Source organism: Pelobates fuscus, chromosome 7 (genome assembly GCF_036172605.1).
Source record: "Pelobates fuscus isolate aPelFus1 chromosome 7, aPelFus1.pri, whole genome shotgun sequence".
NCBI classification, from domain to species: domain Eukaryota; kingdom Metazoa; phylum Chordata; class Amphibia; order Anura; family Pelobatidae; genus Pelobates; species Pelobates fuscus.
This window is the reverse complement of record NC_086323.1, coordinates 33,567,629-33,585,159: the sequence shown is the minus strand read 5'-3', so window position 1 is coordinate 33,585,159 and position 17,531 is coordinate 33,567,629. Positions and strand designations below refer to the sequence as shown.

General features: G+C 42.0%; 1 protein-coding gene across 1 annotated transcript in view; it reads right to left on the bottom strand.

The window, feature by feature from the left end:
* The window catches only part of LRRC7 (leucine rich repeat containing 7), a 345,057-nt gene that overhangs the window by 209,192 nt on the left and 118,334 nt on the right, over window positions 1–17,531 (bottom strand). The window contains exon 3 of the mRNA XM_063427909.1: window positions 7,251–7,453. Coding sequence (XP_063283979.1) covers window positions 7,251–7,453 — 203 coding nt within the window. The remainder of the gene's footprint in view (window positions 1–7,250; window positions 7,454–17,531) is intronic.

Here is a 17,531-nt window from a genome sequence, read left to right as displayed (position 1 = left end):
GTAATTCCTTGTAACAAGACAAAAGAGGCTCATTAGAGACTGGAACATTTTTACATTGCATTTAAATCTGCTTGCTGCGGTGTGGTGGGCTTTACAGACATTTTCCTGGCCATTAAAGAGGAACAAAGACAAAGAAATGCTGAATGGGTTTGGGTGAGGAACTACTTCCTGAATCTCAATTATAATCATTACTTTTATATAATACATACTTATTCTCTGTGCTTGAAAAGCCATTTCGAAATAAAACAGCTGTTCTTTTTTTCCTGATAATGCTTGTAAAATCTATTATAAAATGGTTGATTTAATTTCTACCAGTGAAGAAGTAATCTTTGTGAACTACATTTCCTGGGTATAGGTAGGGAATTCCCTCAAATAGGAAGGGGGTCTAACAAAATGGGTTGGAGACTGGGTGAGTGAGTGCACTCTATTCTACTCAAAAGAGAACTCCTGTTTTTCTCCAACGGGTGAGTTGATATTATCTTCTTCCAGTCCACAACATATCTTGTGAGCCTCAACCCCGTTTAGGGCATTTAAATGCTTCCACACCACCTGGTCCACATGCATGTTTAATAAAAGATTAAGTCCACTGTTTTTGTCCTGCATGTAGACCCGGGGTTGCGGAAGCATTTATATGTTACGTTGGAGAAGAACCCACACACCATCCACCATGACTCTCCTCCAGTAGGACCACTTTTTCATTAACTGCTTGTCTAATACATTATATTTCAATTCAACATTTAGGGCATTTACAGGTCACACCGTAAACATAGTTCACTAACATCTTGGGTGCCATAATTAGCAAATATATTCTTAAACAAGATGGCTACTCACTATTGCATTGTTTTGTGATTTTTTAAAAAATATCTTCCAGAGGACAGCAACACTAAAAATAAAGTCAAAATAATGTCAGAGAAGATAATTTACTTGCTCCAATCAATTTACCTCCCCCCTTCCTCTCTCTGATATCATTTCCCTTTAGTTAGGTGGTATATAATTTTTTTCTGGTCAGATCATGACTTGGTAAGCTGATCATGTCCAAGTGCTGGTGGAAAGGCATTGCAGAATACCGAATTTATAATAAGAATGCATTAGACATCAGAAAGAAAGCAATCAGATTCTGGGATAAGCTTGATAGTAACAGAGATGAAAATATAGACATGCGAAAACACCAATTTGTATTCCACAAGATGTAATGTTTGTGTAGAGAAAGCAATTCCCAGCAGCACGGGCACAGAATTATTTTATTTATATATTTTGAGCCCTGGAAGCTTTCTCAAACTCACACAGTTATTTAGGAAACCTGACCACTTTGTTGGAAAAATTCTGCACAATGAAGACCTGTTTGTGACCCAGTAATCTTACAAGGAAATGATTTTCTTTTAGTTTCAAATAACGTGAGATGAGTTTTGCCTAGCTAGGATTGGAGTGACCTTGGTAGACTTTTGAAGGAAATCTCAAACTTGCCTTAAATTCTGTTTTTTTTTCAAAAGTAAAAAATAAACAACTTAAAATCTCGTTGTGAACATGAAAGACCTATAAGGACAGGTTTCTGTCGGATGCTCTTGAAGTACACAGTGTATTTACCTCAAATTTCTCCAACACATTGCTTCACATTACCGTGAAAACAAAGGTAAAATGTCGCTACAAAGACTACTCTAGGTATGGAGAAAATGAGGAATGTGTACGGAGTGCACTGGATTTAGGCACCTCCATACCTCCCAACATTTCAAATGGGGAAAGACAGACACTTTAACTTAAGGATTGTGAGAAGGGGTGGGGGGGGGGGGTGGCCAGGGGTTGGGATGTAATAACATGTTTTCGTTGACTTACTAATAACAAATGATGAAACTAAAATGTAATTTGCATCAGGAACCATGCATCTCATTTACACAGACTGATTTCTGAACTATTTTATTGTAGTTTAAAGACACATTGCTGTGAAGCTCTAGTATGCATTTAGACACCAACAATATGAAGCTCTGAGAAAAGAGGGGCATGATAACCAGAGGCATAAACAAAAAGCACCAGAGCAAAATTGGCCTCTTATTGTTTCCTTTCCCCCTCCCCCAGCCCCTCCATGTGTCTCATTCCCATCCACAGTCCCGGCATGTTTCTCCTCCCCCTCAGCCCCATCATCTCCTCCATGTTTCTCCTCCCCAGGCCCCTCCATGTGTCTCCTTTCCTCCCCCAGCTCCTCCATGTGTCTCCATTGCCCCAGTCCACTCATGTGTCTCATTCTCCTTCAGACCCTCAATGTGTCTCCTTTCATTCTCCCCGAGTCACTCCATGTGTCACATTCTCCGCCCAACTACTCAATGTGTCTCACACCCAGCTCCTCCATGTGTCTCATTCTCCTTCTTCCAACTCCTCTATGTTTTCTCATCCCCATGTAGGGACTGTCCCTCCTAAATAGAGACACTTGGGAGGTATGCACCTACTTCTCAAACAAATATGCACTGGCTGTAGCCCTTGCTCCATCTTCATATATCTGCCACCCAAATAGACTTGTAGTACTCAAGGCAGCATTGCTGAAACACAGAAAGTGCAGCTGAAAAGATTAGTGTGGCAGCCACCCCAGGAGAAAAGGGGTCTCTGCCACCAGAGATGTCCTTTCCCCCTAGTATGAGTAATGCAGTAATCCAAGCGGTAATAAAGCAGGTATAGCTGTTCCCTACAATGACGAGACGAAGATCTGTGTTGAGGGTGAAGTTGAACTGTTTTAATGGCAGCCACAACTGGTCTTATATGCAAGACCCCATGCCAGGGGTTTCCTATTACATATTCCAGGGGCATTCCCCACTCGACCTGAGAGAGGACTGTCAAAGTACACATTGTAATTACATTAATTCTCATGTCTAGGACATGACAAAAACACCCCAAAATATACACTTAACAATTAGGTACCCCCTCAAGTCCTATATTCTTGCATAGCCTGTATCTGAGCACCCAACATATCCGAAAAGCGCTCAGATCTCACAAAGGCTCCTGAAACGCCACCGGGGTATAGTTTAGACCGACAGCACACGAGCCGCTTGCCCAGAAGAGTTCCATGAATTCAGACGGAACAGTCGGTCTCTTTCAGGAGTACAAAACATAATAAAATAACGAAGATAACTCTTTGTGTGTACATTGGTAGAGTGCCCCCTGGTTCGGGAATTAGCTCCCACCGAACACCACTCTTCTCAGATGAATGGAACTGAACACCTGTGGGATGAAAGTCCCAGTGGCGTTTGCGCTGTTGAGTGCCCGATATAATAGTTCCATACACTCGACGACCAAACACCGCTGTAGGCATTCGCGAGAACAAGATGGCCACCACCTCGTGTACGTCCATACGAACGGCGGCCATCCAGCCGCCCGCTTAGAATGTTAGAGTAATTGCGGTTTGTGAAGGTGTGAATGAGGTAAAGTAGGTCAATCAGTGGTACATGACTGTTGTGGGTGGTCTGTCCATTCTGTACTTTGTACATGTGACGCTACCCTGTAAGGGCCCTGCCATGCTGCTTGTAACTTATCCTGCCTAGTAGGTTTCAGCACCAGGACCTTTTATTCCACCTGGAAGGTACGTTGTCGGGCAACCCGATCGTACCAGACCTTCTGTCGCCCCAGGGTCGCCTGGAGGTTCTCCTTTACCATCTTAGCCAACTGCTCCATGCGGTCCCGGAGTTCCAACACATATGATATGATCCCCTTGTGTTCCTTTTCCCCTTCCCAGTGTTCTCTAATGAAATCAAAGGGACCTCTTACCCTTCTACCACACAGTAACTTGAAAGGGGAAAACCCAGTGGATTCCTGTGGCACCTCCCGATAAGCAAACAAGATGTGAGGCAGGAATCGCTCCCAGTCTCTGTATTCATCAGTAAAGGTCCTCAACATTTGTTTAAGTGTACCGTTAAACCGTTCACAGAGACCGTTAGTCTGGGGGTGGTATGGCGAGCTGAGTACGGGCTTAATGCCACTGACATTTCACAGCTGATGGGTAAGATCTGCTCTTAATTACGTTCCTTGGTCAGAGAGGATTTCCTTTGGAAAATCTACTCTGGCAAAGATCCTAACCAGCGCACTGGCAACTGTGTCTGCCTGGATGTTCGAGAGGGCAACGGCTTCAGGGTAGCTGGAGTGACCTTGGTAGACTTGGCCCACCATGGTAAGTATATACTTCTTACTGGATGGACTGGGTCTCTGTAGGGGCCCTACCAGGTCGACTGCTATCCAGCTAAAGGGTTCTTCAATAATGGGCATAGATAGCAGTCTGGCCTTGGGGTAATCCCCCTTTTCCCTACCCACTGACAGATGTCGCAAGTCCTGCAGTCCCCAGAGACTCCCGGCCAAAAGAAACTCTGGGTTACTCAATGGGATGTGCAATGTACTCCCAGGTGACGTGCTAAGGGTATATCGTGCCCAATATGTACTTCCTAGGAACCACCAGTTGGCGCTTCTGGGATGGGGCTGCTCCTGTTTTGTGAGTCTCAGTTAACTGGTATAATCTATCCTGTTCCCAGATAAACCTCTCTCCCTCTAGTCCTCCGTGCTCTGTTTCCGACTAGGCCCTCTATTTATGGAGAGACGGGTCTTCCCGGGTCTCCTTCCCAAACTCCTCTGGGGTTTTCCAGGCTAATGGGGCATGGTCTACAGTAGTAGTCAGGGTTTGGTTGTTTCTTACCTGGATGTGAATGAGGTAAAGTAGGTCAATGAGCGGCACACGACTGTTGTGGGTGGTCTGTCCATTCAGTACTTTGTTCTGTATACGAACCAAATGGGGTAATTTGTTTGGTGATATTCGTATACCAGACCATTCAATATAAAACAATAATTCAGGGACAGGGTGATCTATCACAGTGAGCTTGCTCCATAATTTCTCACCTCTCCCATTCATCTCCAACTCCCTATTAAAATTGGTCATGGGTCAAGCAGCAAACTTGCTAGTTACCTGAATGAGGTGTGCTTTGGGCTCTCTGCCACCAGTTTAGTAAATAGGACCTGGTTCAGTAACCCATTTTTTTTAAATTAAGAGGGTACTGCCTCACCTGACAACCCCTCTGTTTTACAGTTCCCAAGAGTGCGTTATATTTTGTGTCCTTTCTGGTATTTTGATCTCGGCTTCCTTCTGACTATTCTCCGTTCTGTTCTCCTGTGGCTCGGCTATTGGTTTTTTCGCTTCCCTGATTTCTGGCTTCCTTGACTCGGCTTGTCCCTGACCATTCTTTATCCAGCAACGTACAACCCAGCCATTCTAAGGACCGGTAAACGTTGCCTACACTATTACCATATATACACTGCGTGTTGGGTCACTGGGTATCGTGACTCCTACCCATTCATATTAAAATCAAAGTCACCTATTCTCACCAAACTGGGGTGAATAAAAATTAGATATTAAAAAAATATATATTTTTTGTTATTTAAATCATATTTTTTCTTCATTTAAATTAGATTTTTCTTAAAATGAAATGTTTTTGGAGGGAAAATCTATCTAAAGGTTATTCAGCATGAAATATGGAATAAGTTATGTAGCATAAGGCTCTATATGTATTCAATATTTATATTTTTGGTGAATAAATTCCATTAATCCAATTTAATTGAAATTGTGTCTGCAGAGACAACATGCTCTTTTTCATGACAAAATGTTATAAAATACAACGTTTAGAAAAACTTTAATCCCATTGTTATTGTTCTGCAAATCTATGTGCACACAATGAACACCAATAATTTAAGTTGTTCTCAAAACATAAATGATTAATCTAGAGACAGTGCACCTTGCAATCATTTCATAATTCTCTATCTGCGTATGTCTAATGGTATGTAGTAAACCAGTTCTGATATACCGGATAAACTAATCTGAAAAGTTAGTATTCCACATGTTAAATCTTCATCTGATTGCAAATATAAAAAATTAGAAGAACCAGTAAGAATGAATACTTATGTTTAAAACAGATCAATGAGAAGCCTCTGATTTGACCCTGAGGAAGGACTTCCAAAGGCTGTATACAGCACACCTGCAGCTTTAGAAAGTATTTGTTTTTCATATACCCCAAAAGAAAATGAGCAGAATTTCTGTAACGGACCGTTTCACTTACAAGAGGATAAAACCTAGTTTAGGCGATAATCCCCTTTCCAGATGCACAGGCAGCTACTGCAAACACCATTCTCCCGACTGGAACCACACGAAGACTGGAACAGCTGAACAAGAAAAGCAGACCTCGGCTTACACTCTTGGCAGTCAGCATACAATCCCATTCCCCCAAAGACCGAGACGACACATCGCTTTGAGGGTTAAGCAAGACACTAGACTGGGACACCCAGTCTTGCTTTTATTTCCAACTCACACATACAGGCCACACCCAGGGGGAGGCATAAAAGAACCAATGACATAGATGTTACCTCCCACACATCCCCTCCCCTTAGTGTGACACATAATCCCATTATGCATACAGAGTAAAATATACTTTTACACAACTTTCATAACTTTAAAACCATACATCACATTCACATAAAAATACATATCCACAATCAATCCATTCAGGGGAACAACATATTAAAAAATGGCATGAATCCGACCAGGGGTTTAAAAGTTACTAAAAGTATCTTTTGGGCCCTGGCTTGCAGCATGGCACAATCTGGCCCAAACAGAAGTAAAACATCCCCCACAATGCATCCTGGCTTCCTCCCTTCTGCCCTGGAGATAATTGGAGAAGTAATCCAATTATCTAGGACTAGAGTCAGACTCCATTAACCACATGGTTGCAAAAAGACAGTAAAAGACATAAAATTACATACTGATACATTTAACACATAAAACACACATTTCTACATATCCCCAGTTTAACTGAACACATAAATACCTACATAATATTTAAGACAGTATTACTGTGATATGTTACAAAGTCTTAAAGGGACATTAGTCCCAAAAGTCCCAATATGTCCATCGCTGATTTTAAAGGGCCAGTAGCAGCAATATAAATTATTACATGCCCAAATATAGTGTTTATAGAGCAATATGTCCATGGGCCGTAGTCACAGGGCAGGAGGCTAGCAGCCAGGCCTCTCCAGTTCACAGTGGCGAAGCTGGTTTCGCCACAATTTCTATCTACTAAATTGTTTTAAAAAAAATGTTTCAATGATTTTATTCTTTATTCTAAAGAATTGAAAGTTTGCTAAGGAGGTGCACCCGGTCATTTGTCAGTACCGTCCAAAGAAAGCACAATTATATAATTAATTTGAAAAATCTTTTTAAAAAAACATGCATGTCTTACCTTGGGTAGCTCTTCAATTTGATTGGCATCCAGATAGAGTTCCTCTAATGTCCTTTCAAAATTGAAAACCTCTTTTGGCACCTGTTGTAAACTGCAGTGAGAATAATCCAACACTGATATTATTTCCTCTTCTCCTCGAAAACACCTACATGGGACCAGCCGCCCAATAATTTTTCGCTTGGTTGTCATCTCCAGGCACTGCACTAAAAAAACATTAAAAATAAACACATTTTAATATAATTTCACATTCAACATTTTACATTCAACATATATTCACAAGGAATCTAACATATACAACCAATGTTCTCACCTAGTCTTCACATCTTGTGATTTTACTTATTCATCCTTCAGGATAACCCAACGGATATCCCATGCATTCAATTTCATTTTCACATTTTAATCTTTACTACTTCTATTAGAAGGCTAGGCAGGTAATTGCTACTTTTTATATCATGGTTTCAGATGTACTACTTCCAGCGATTAACAATTATAGTATTTAGTAGACTGTGAGATTCATTTCATTACCACCTGCAAATCATTACAATTTGGACCGATGAGGTTATAGTCAGAGTTCCATATTTCCAAACCGCCATATAAATTACTTTAATCACGATACAAATTGTAACAATGCTCTCTGTACCCCGCTAGGTACCTCCGCCAAGCACCGCTTCCTAGCTGGAACAGGGGACAAACCTCAGCCAACTCAGCCAGTGACTTGACTGGGGTCCTGGAACCACTCTGTCCTAGAGCCGAATGGGGAACTCGCTCTATCCACTCCCAGGCACTGGATGACACTCAGTCCTGGGAGCTCTAGTCCTTACAAGGACCTTCCCAGTTGAATCCTCCACACTGGAACAAGCTGGAGTAGTGATTAGCCCTTTCCCCTCACAGTAACCAGACGACACATAGTTCTGGGAGTACAAGCTGGAATGCTTTAATCTGGCCAGATGGCCTGCTTTTATACATTTATGGACACAGTCAAACATGCCCCTGACACTCTCACATGAAACAGGATAATCCGTCCCCTGTGCCTGGGAGATAATTGAGTCAGGAACTGTACAACCTCAATAATCTCCAGGTACAGAAAAACATACAATTTATAAAACACCCTAAAATACACATAAAATACACAAAAACCCTACAAAAGTAACATCCCCTGATAGCCCCGATTTGGGTGACCAACATATCCAAAAATTACCCAGGTCGGTTCAGGGGTTCGGGATTTTCACTGAAGTCAATTATTTGACCCACCGTCCACATGGTCCTATGCCCAAAAAAGTTCTATGAAATCATGGCTAGTGGTCGGTCTAGGTCAGTAGTTTAAAAATGAACAAACTACTGAACATAGTCAATAGTCTTACCCTGGAGCTTGTTCACCTTGTTCGTGGGAACGTTTCCACCAAACAAACAGTGCCCTTCTAAGTGGTGTATAACCAAACGCAGGCGATGCTGGAAGTCTAGCGGTGTTCGGGAGTTTCATTGTCCGATTTCAGTTCCATGAACTCGACGACCAAACACTGCTGCCTGCGTTCATCCGAACAAGATGGCCGCCACCTCGTGGTTGTTCATGCGAACAGCGGCCACCCAGAACAATTAGAACACTGCGGTGGAACGTGTTACAAACTGTTACAATTAGGCTTAACAAGCTCCCGGGTGGTCCATGGTTCATGCGCCTGTTTGGTTCCCGAACAGAATAGAGAAAGGGCATGAACAAAGTCTTTAATGAGCATTTTCGCATGGCCCATAGTCTAGAGGCAGGAGGCTGGCAAGCAGGCTCGTCCAGGAGCTCATGCCAACCTCACGTGGGAAGGGGAGTTTGTCATACAAATGACTTGTGAACATGTTAATGTGCTTCGCGATTCAGAGTTCTGCCCGTGTTGCCAAAAAAAAAAAAAGGGAGAAATGATGGGAAAAGAGATGATTGATGGTTAGGGGACAACCACTAACTGTTTCAGTGAGAAGGGGCCAACAGAGGGAAAAAGTTGGAGCAGTAAAATTTTTTATAGTTATATGTTCATACATTATATATTTAATATAGAAATCTAAATATTTTACTGCGCCTCTTATTTTTTCCTCTATTGGTTACTTTTACTCACTTAATCTGTAAATGTACGGTTCTTACTGAAATACTTCTAGTCTTTACTATTTTTGCCGTTAACCTCTTCCAGGTAACTACTGACTTTTCTGTTTTGCAGCTGGCCCTTTATTCCAGGTTTTGAATACTACTACTGCTAGGGTATGTATTTTCTGGATTTGCGCCACAATTCCCTGCTTTGCTATAAAAGTTTGCAGGCTGCCTTCTCAGATCACACAGCTCAACCAGTGGATTTATTTTCCCAGTGTAAGTGCATGCCTTGCATGATGCTGGAGTGATACTTGGACACTGTTTGCTACTATAAGTAGTAAAACAGTAAAACAAAATAATAATACACGATAGGGTATGTGAGACCCCAGAAAATAACCAAAGCTTTGAATTAATATTAACCCTTGCACTGCTACATCAGAGAGTACCCTAAAAGTAGCAGCCTCCAGACCTCTTGATGTTAATTCCTTAAAGGGACACTATAGTCGCCTGAAAAACTAAGCTTAATGTAGTTGTTCAGGTATGATCTATAGCTCCCTGCAGGCAATCTAATGTAAACACTGTATTGTAAAAGGCCCTGTACACGTCAGACGTATTAAAGTTAGTAACAATATCTTTAAATGATCCTGTCTGAGGTCTTGAGATTGAGATCAGCATTGGAATTCCTTATCTGCACATACATTTAGTTGCAGGAAAATGTGTGCAGAATAGCAATTTCTGCTGTGAGTAAATAAATACATATATAAAAAAAATATACAAAGGTTCTTCGGCATAATTCCAACTCTAAATTCGCAATCTTAAACCTTAACGCAGCGTAATTATTTACTCCATAGTTTGAGTTGTTTGGAATTCAGCTATTTAATTTTCCTTATTTTATGCTTCAAAAACATAAGAGATAAAATAACATATTATTACAGATTGGGAAATTAAGGACTTCGTTTTTTTACTCAATGCAGCTCTCTTTTTAAGTCAATTACCTTTCACTGCAAATTTGAATATTTATGATTCCTTCCAAATATAGTGAAAGATGAACATTTCATGACACAGGGTTTTCTCTAGAAAGAAATGTTCTAGAACAGGAAAGGTTAAAGGATCTTAACATGTATAGCTTGGAGGAAAGACGAGACAGGGGGGATATGATAGAAACATTTAAATACATAAAGGGAATCAACACAGTAAAGGAGGACACAACATCAAATGATACCGCACTCTATATTAAGTAATACTGTAGAGCTGATTCTTGCAAATATAAATTTATTAAATATGTAAAGATAATGAAATATCTCGAAAAGTATTATTAATGGCAAAACGTATCTACAATCTCACCATGACACCATCCCTCAGCTAAAGATCCTCTGACTTCAAATATTGGTGAGATCTAACCATTAAGCATTGGAGCAACATTTATATACAACTATCAGTGTACACATATCTGGACTGTAAATATTTTTCTTTTATATTTTTCTCTTTTTTTCCTTTTTTTCCTTTTTTTCATTTTTTTTGGATAAATTCCATTTTTTCATATACAAAAATTTTTTTCAACATTGTTGATGGACTCTTGTGTACATTTTGTATAGCAGATAGAGGGCTCTCTATCACTTAGTGCCTTTGTGCACGTTGCTTTATTGTCATTTTCGGATTACATTGGGGGCTTATTGTATATATTTATTATTGTTTAGGTGTCATGGTGAGATTGTAGATACGTTTTGCCATTAATAATACTTTTCGAGATATTTCATTATCTTTACATATTTAATAAATTTATATTTGCAAGAATCAGCTCTACAGTATTACTTAATATAGAGTGCGGTATCATTTGATGTTGTATATATTATTGTGAGGTACCAGGAGTGGGTTACCCAGATATCCAGCACCTATTAGATGGAAGAGTGCCTGTACACTTCTCTTTGTTGTATGTAATTTTGTCCCTCGTACAGTGCACCACCATCTCTATCAGAGATTTTCTTTGGAGATATTTTTACCATATGATAAATTTATTGTATATACAGATTCTATACGAATATTCTATCATCTACACCTATGGCCACCTTCGCATACTCAGAAGGGGACATTAATCGTATTACTGCAGCATTGAAAGGTACTAGGGATTTTCTAACCACGGAAAGTGAGAAAAATATTGCTACTAAATTAGAGAGGGAATTAAAGAAAAAAATCAGTTGGGAATTACACATTAATACCTTAGGGGAGTATGTGAGACAAAAACGCATTCCAAGGGGTCTAAGAGTTAGATTACATCCCACTCTTGGCAAGGATAATCCGGATCACTGCGAGACCTGGTATAGAATATTAAACAAGTGCCCAGTGGATTTGATGGTTTTAACCATCGATACACTACAAAAGGAATTAGTGAAGTTGATTAAAGAGATAGCGACGGTAGAGAGGGAGTTGGAATTATCAACTGCTCAAACAGAATTAGAGAAACTCAAAAAGGACATAGAGGATAAATTGACACAATACCAGAGAGATACAGAGGAGTTTAAAAAGAGGAAGTTTCAAAGAGATACTAACGACTACCAGAAGGATCAGGTATATACGTGGTATCGCAACAATTATAGACAATTCAGGACAGATAGGGAGAAACCCAACACAAGATGGCGACAGAACTCAGACACACCATCCACATCTTCCTCTGCCTCTTCCTCCTATGGAACCACTTTTTTAGGTCAAACCACCGATCACAGAGACCAATCAGGAGGGGGGGTCACCACGAGAGGAACATCAGACAGGAGGCGGGAGAAGCTCCCCAACAACAGGAGGAAAAACTAATATATAACCTCTCAGGTAGGCCCCTAACACTACAGGAAGAAAAAGTGTTAAACAAAGGCTTAACTTTTGTTCCCACTCCATCTCCATATTGGTATGAGTACGATGTAGCCATTTATAAATTCTTGAGACAACTCAAATTAAAAGCGCATTTTTTTTATCACAGATGCTGAAAGAGACACACAGAGCCAAGCTGGGGATACAGATACACTAATGGAGACACCACAACCGACGCACTTGACTACAGAACAATCTATCTCACTTCATACAGGTCTGAAGCCTAAGAGTACTTATACTCCGCACATATTCAATCAGTCCATTGATATATTTTCTAATCTAGTAAAGAAAGATGTTAAGCAACTAAGGAAGAAGAGACAGAGGAAGGGTAGATTTTACCAACATAAACCCAACTTTACTAGGAAAGAGTGGCTAATACTTAATTCTCTGAAAGATGATAATTCGATAGTCATTAAGCCCGCAGATAAGGGTGGGGCACTGGTAATTATGGGCAGGGATTACTATGTTAAAGAAATTAGATCACAGTTGCACGACATAACGAGTTACCAACAAATAGAAGGAAACCCTATTGTCAGGATTGGGACAGGGATCCAACACGCAGAGTACAAACAGGTACAGGATACGTATACCGGACCTTAGAATGGCCGGACTAACGTACGGAGAATATAGAGAATAGTCAAAGACAAGCCGAGGTCGAGGGAACGAGAAGACAGGTAAGCGAGGAACAAGCCGGGTCAAGGGTAACAGAGATAAACAGAGTAAGTCAAACAAGCCGGGTCAGAACCAAAGGGATAACAGAAATACAAGAGCACTGTGTGACTAGGCAGACTAGAACCACGACAGGGCAATGAGCAAATGGGAGAAGCAAGTTTAAATACCCTGGCTCGGAAGGGTGGACACGCCTCCGACGAGTCCTGATTAGTCTCTGAAGGATTGAGTGACAGGTCGTTCCGGGTTGGCGTCATGACGCCGGTTTCCGGACGTCATGCTAGAAAAGGAAGTGAGTCCCTCGCGGCCGGCGTTTACGTGACCGGATAGACCGCGAGGAACAGAGGAAACAGCCAGTCGGGACGGATGGACGTCTAAGTCTCTACCTCTCTCGGAGGTAGAGACTTCAGGTACCCTGACAGTACCCCCCCTCTCAGATACACCCACCGGGCGGAAGGAACCGGGACGAGATGGGAAGCGGGAGTGAAACGCCCTGCGGAGACGAGGAGCATGAACATCCTCCTGAGGTACCCAACTCCTCTCCTCAGGACCATATCCCTTCCAATCGACCAGATATTGTAGTCTCCCCCGGGAGATACGAGAATCGATAATAGAGTTAACCTCATACTCCTCCTGACCCTCCACCTGAACAGAGCGAGGGGAGGATGATGTGGAGGAAAATCTGTTACAGACTAGTGGTTTCAACAATGAAACATGAAATGAGTTAGGGATGCGTAAAGCAGTTGGAAGAGCTAGACGATACGCAACCGGGTTAATGCAAGTTAGCACCCTGTAAGGTCCAATATAACGAGGAGTGAACTTCATGGAAGGCACTTTTAAACGGATGTTTCTTGTACTCAACCATACTCTATCACCTGGAACAAACACTGGAGCCGCCCTTCTACGTTTATCAGCGTGTTTCTTAACCAGCATAGAATTGTGCAGAAGAATCTGTCGAGTCTGATCCCACAACTTCCTCAAATTGGCAACATGAACATCAACCGACGGCACCCCCTGGGAAGAAGAAGCCGAAGGGAGAATAGATGGATGAAAGCCATAATTCATGAAGAAGGGGCTTGAACAAGTAGAATCACAAACGAGATTGTTGTGTGCAAACTCCGCCCAAGGAATCAAACTAACCCAATCGTCCTGGTGTTCGGAAACAAAACAACGTAAATATTGTTCAATCTTTTGGTTGGTGCGTTCAGCAGCTCCGTTAGACTGAGGATGATAGGCAGAAGAGAAATTCAATTTGATACCCAGTTGAGAGCAGAAGGACCTCCAAAAACGGGAAACAAATTGGGAACCTCTGTCAGATACAATTTGGGAGGGTATCCCATGCAATCGAAAAATCTCCCTTGCGAATATCTCCGCCAATTCGGGAGAAGACGGGAGTTTAGGCAGGGGAACGAAGTGAGCCATCTTGGTGAATCTGTCAACCACGGTGAGGATAACAGTCTGTTTTTTAGAGATAGGCAAATCGACAATAAAGTCCATAGCCAAACAGGACCATGGCTTCTCTGGAACCTCTAAGGGGTGCAAAAATCCACAGGGAAGAGTATGAGGTTGCTTGGTCTAAGTACAAACCTCACATGCACCGATGAAATCTTTAATATCCTTCCGTAAATCAGGCCACCAGAAGTCCTTAGAGATCAAAGCACATGTCTTGCGAATACCAGGATGTCCAGCCACCTTGCTGTTGTGGAAACATTGCAACAGTTCCAGTTGTAGAACAGGAGGAACGAAACGTCGACCCTCAGGAGTCTGTTTAGGAGCTAGATGTTGCAGTTTAATGATCTCGGCAAGTAATGGAGAGTGAATCCTGAGATTCGTGTTGGCGATAATATTGCATTTCGGAACTATAGAGGAAAGAACCGGTTCAGATATAGTAGAAGGTTCATATTGGCGAGACAAAGCATCGGCTTTGGAGTTCTTAGAACCAGGTCTATAAGTAAGCACATAATTGAAGTGGGTCAGGAATAAGGACCAACGAGCTTGTCTGGCGGACAGTCGCTTAGCTTCCCCAATATAAGACAAGTTCTTGTGATCCGTCAAAATAGTAACAGGATGTAAGGTCCCCTCCAATAAATGTCTCCACTCCTTTAAGGCCATAATGACCGCTAAGAGTTCCCTTTCGCCAATGTCATATCTACTTTCAGGGCCAGACAGTTTCTTAGAAAAAAAACCACAAGGGTGTAGTGGTTTATCCACCCCTAACCTTTGCGACAGAACAGCCCCTACGCCTGTCTCAGAGGCATCGACCTCGAGTAGGAACGGCAGAGTCGTATCAGGATGGACTAGAATTGGAGCAGAAGCAAAAAGATCCTTGAGAGTCTTGAAAGCAGCGAGAGCTTCATTAGACCAAGTCTTAGTGTCAGCCCCCTGTCTGGTCATATTGGTAATAGGTGCAATAATAGAAGAGTATCCCTTAATGAAGCGCCTATAATAATTGGAGAAACCAATAAACCTCTGAATAGCCTTGAGTCCCTTAGGCAAAGGCAATTCTAAAATGGACTGGAGTTTGTCAGGATCCATCTTAAAGTCTTCCCCAGAAATCACGTATCCAAGAAAGTCTATCTGAAACTGGTCAAAGCTACATTTCTCCAATTTACAGTATAAGCCATGTTGCAGGAGTTTGTGTAATACCTTTCTGACCTGTCTGTGGTGGGTCTCAACCTCTCTAGAGTGTATCAGTATGTCATCCAGGTATACAATAACACAATCATGTTGAAATTCCCTAAGAACCTCATTAATCAAATCCTGAAATACTGCAGGTGCGTTACAAAGACCAAAAGGCATGACCGTGTATTCATAATGCCCATAACGGGTATTAAACGCTGTCTTCCACTCGTGTCCTTGCTGGATTCTCACCAAGTTATATGCCCCTCTGAGGTCCAACTTGGTGAAAATTTTAGAGCCTTTCAGACGATCAAACAGCTCGGTAATCAAGGGAATCGGATAGGCATTTCTGATGGTTATCTTATTCAAACCTCGGTAATCAATGCAAGGTCTTAGTGAACCATCCTTCTTTTTAACAAAAAAAAAACCCAGCCCCGGCAGGAGAAGAAGATCTCCTAATGAATCCCTTGTCTAGATTCTCCCGAATATACTCCTCTAGAACTGAATTCTCCTTAGTGGATAGGGGGTATACATTGCCCCTCGGAGGCATGGTACCAGGTAGTAAGTTAATTTTACAATCAAAGGTCCTGTGTGGAGGTAGAGTATCAGCATTCTTCTTGTCGAATACTGCTTTTAAATCTAGGTACAGAGGCGGTATCTGTATTTCTGTAGACTGGGTAGAACTACCTGGTGTGTTAATTACACCCAATGGAGAAACCCTCCGTAAACAATTCTCCTGGCAACCCTGGCCCCATGAGAGTATCTCCCCTAACTCCCAATCAATAATAGGGTTATGTCTTTTTAACCATGGGTAACCCAGGACTATGGGAACAGAAGGGGATGAAATAAGCATAAGCGATAAGTCTTCCTCGTGTAAGATACCAACAGTTAAGCTAACTGGGATGGTCTCACGAGAGATAACAGGCTCAAGTAAAGGTCTACCATCTATGGCCTCAACGGCCAAGGGTGTATCCCTTAACTGGGATGGGATAGTGTGTTTAGTAGCAAAGACTTGATCAATAAAATTCTCAGCAGCGCCGGAATCTATCAAAGCCATGGTCCTTAGTAATCCCCTTTCCCAAGTTAAAGAAACTGGTAGCAGAAGCCTGTGATCTTTATAATTATGCGTAGAGGACAAAATAGAAACACCCAAGGCCTGTCCTCTAGAGAAACTTAGGTGCGGGCGTTTCCCGAACGATTAGGACAATTCAGGCGTAGGTGACCTCTGACTCCACAATACATGCATAATCCCTCCCTTCTCCTGTACTGCCTCTCCTCCTCTGAGAGGCGAGCATTGCCTATCTGCATAGGTTCAGGACATAGTGAGGTAGTGGAATCAGGACTTTGAAATGCGGGAGCTAATTTAAATGAAGGTCTAAGGTTCCTCTCTCGAGTGTTCTGTCTCTCTCTTAAAGGCTCATCAATACGAGAAATGAATGAAATTAAATCCTCCAAATTTTCAGGGAGCTCTCTAGTAGCAACCTCGTCGAGGATTACATCTGATAGCCCATTCAAAAATACATCTATATATGCCTGCTCGTTCCACTTAACTTCTGCCGCCAAAGACCTGAACTCTAGTGCATAATCCACAAGAGTTCGGTTCTCTTGTCTCAGGCGCAACAGTAATCTAGCTGCATTGACCTTTCTACCAGGAGAGTCAAAAGTTCTTCTAAAGGCAGCTACAAAGGCATTATAATTGTATACCAAAGGGTTATCATTCTCCCATAATGGGTTGGCTCATCTCAGAGCTTTCTCAATGAGTAAGGTGATAATAAATCCAACCTTCGCCCTATCTGTAGGATAGGAGCGAGGTTGCAATTCAAAGTGGATACTGATCTGGTTAAGGAAACCACGACACTTCTCAGGTGAGCCGCCATAACGTACTGGTGGTGAAATACGGGAAGAGGCACCTACAGTGGCTACCTCTAGACCTGAGCTCACAGGAGAAATAGAAGTAGTACGCGTCTCCTCAGGTGGGTTATTAGCACGAGACAATAACGCCTGTAGTGCTAACGCCATCTGATCCATTCTGTGCTCCATGGCTTTGAACCTAGGATCAGAGGGACCAA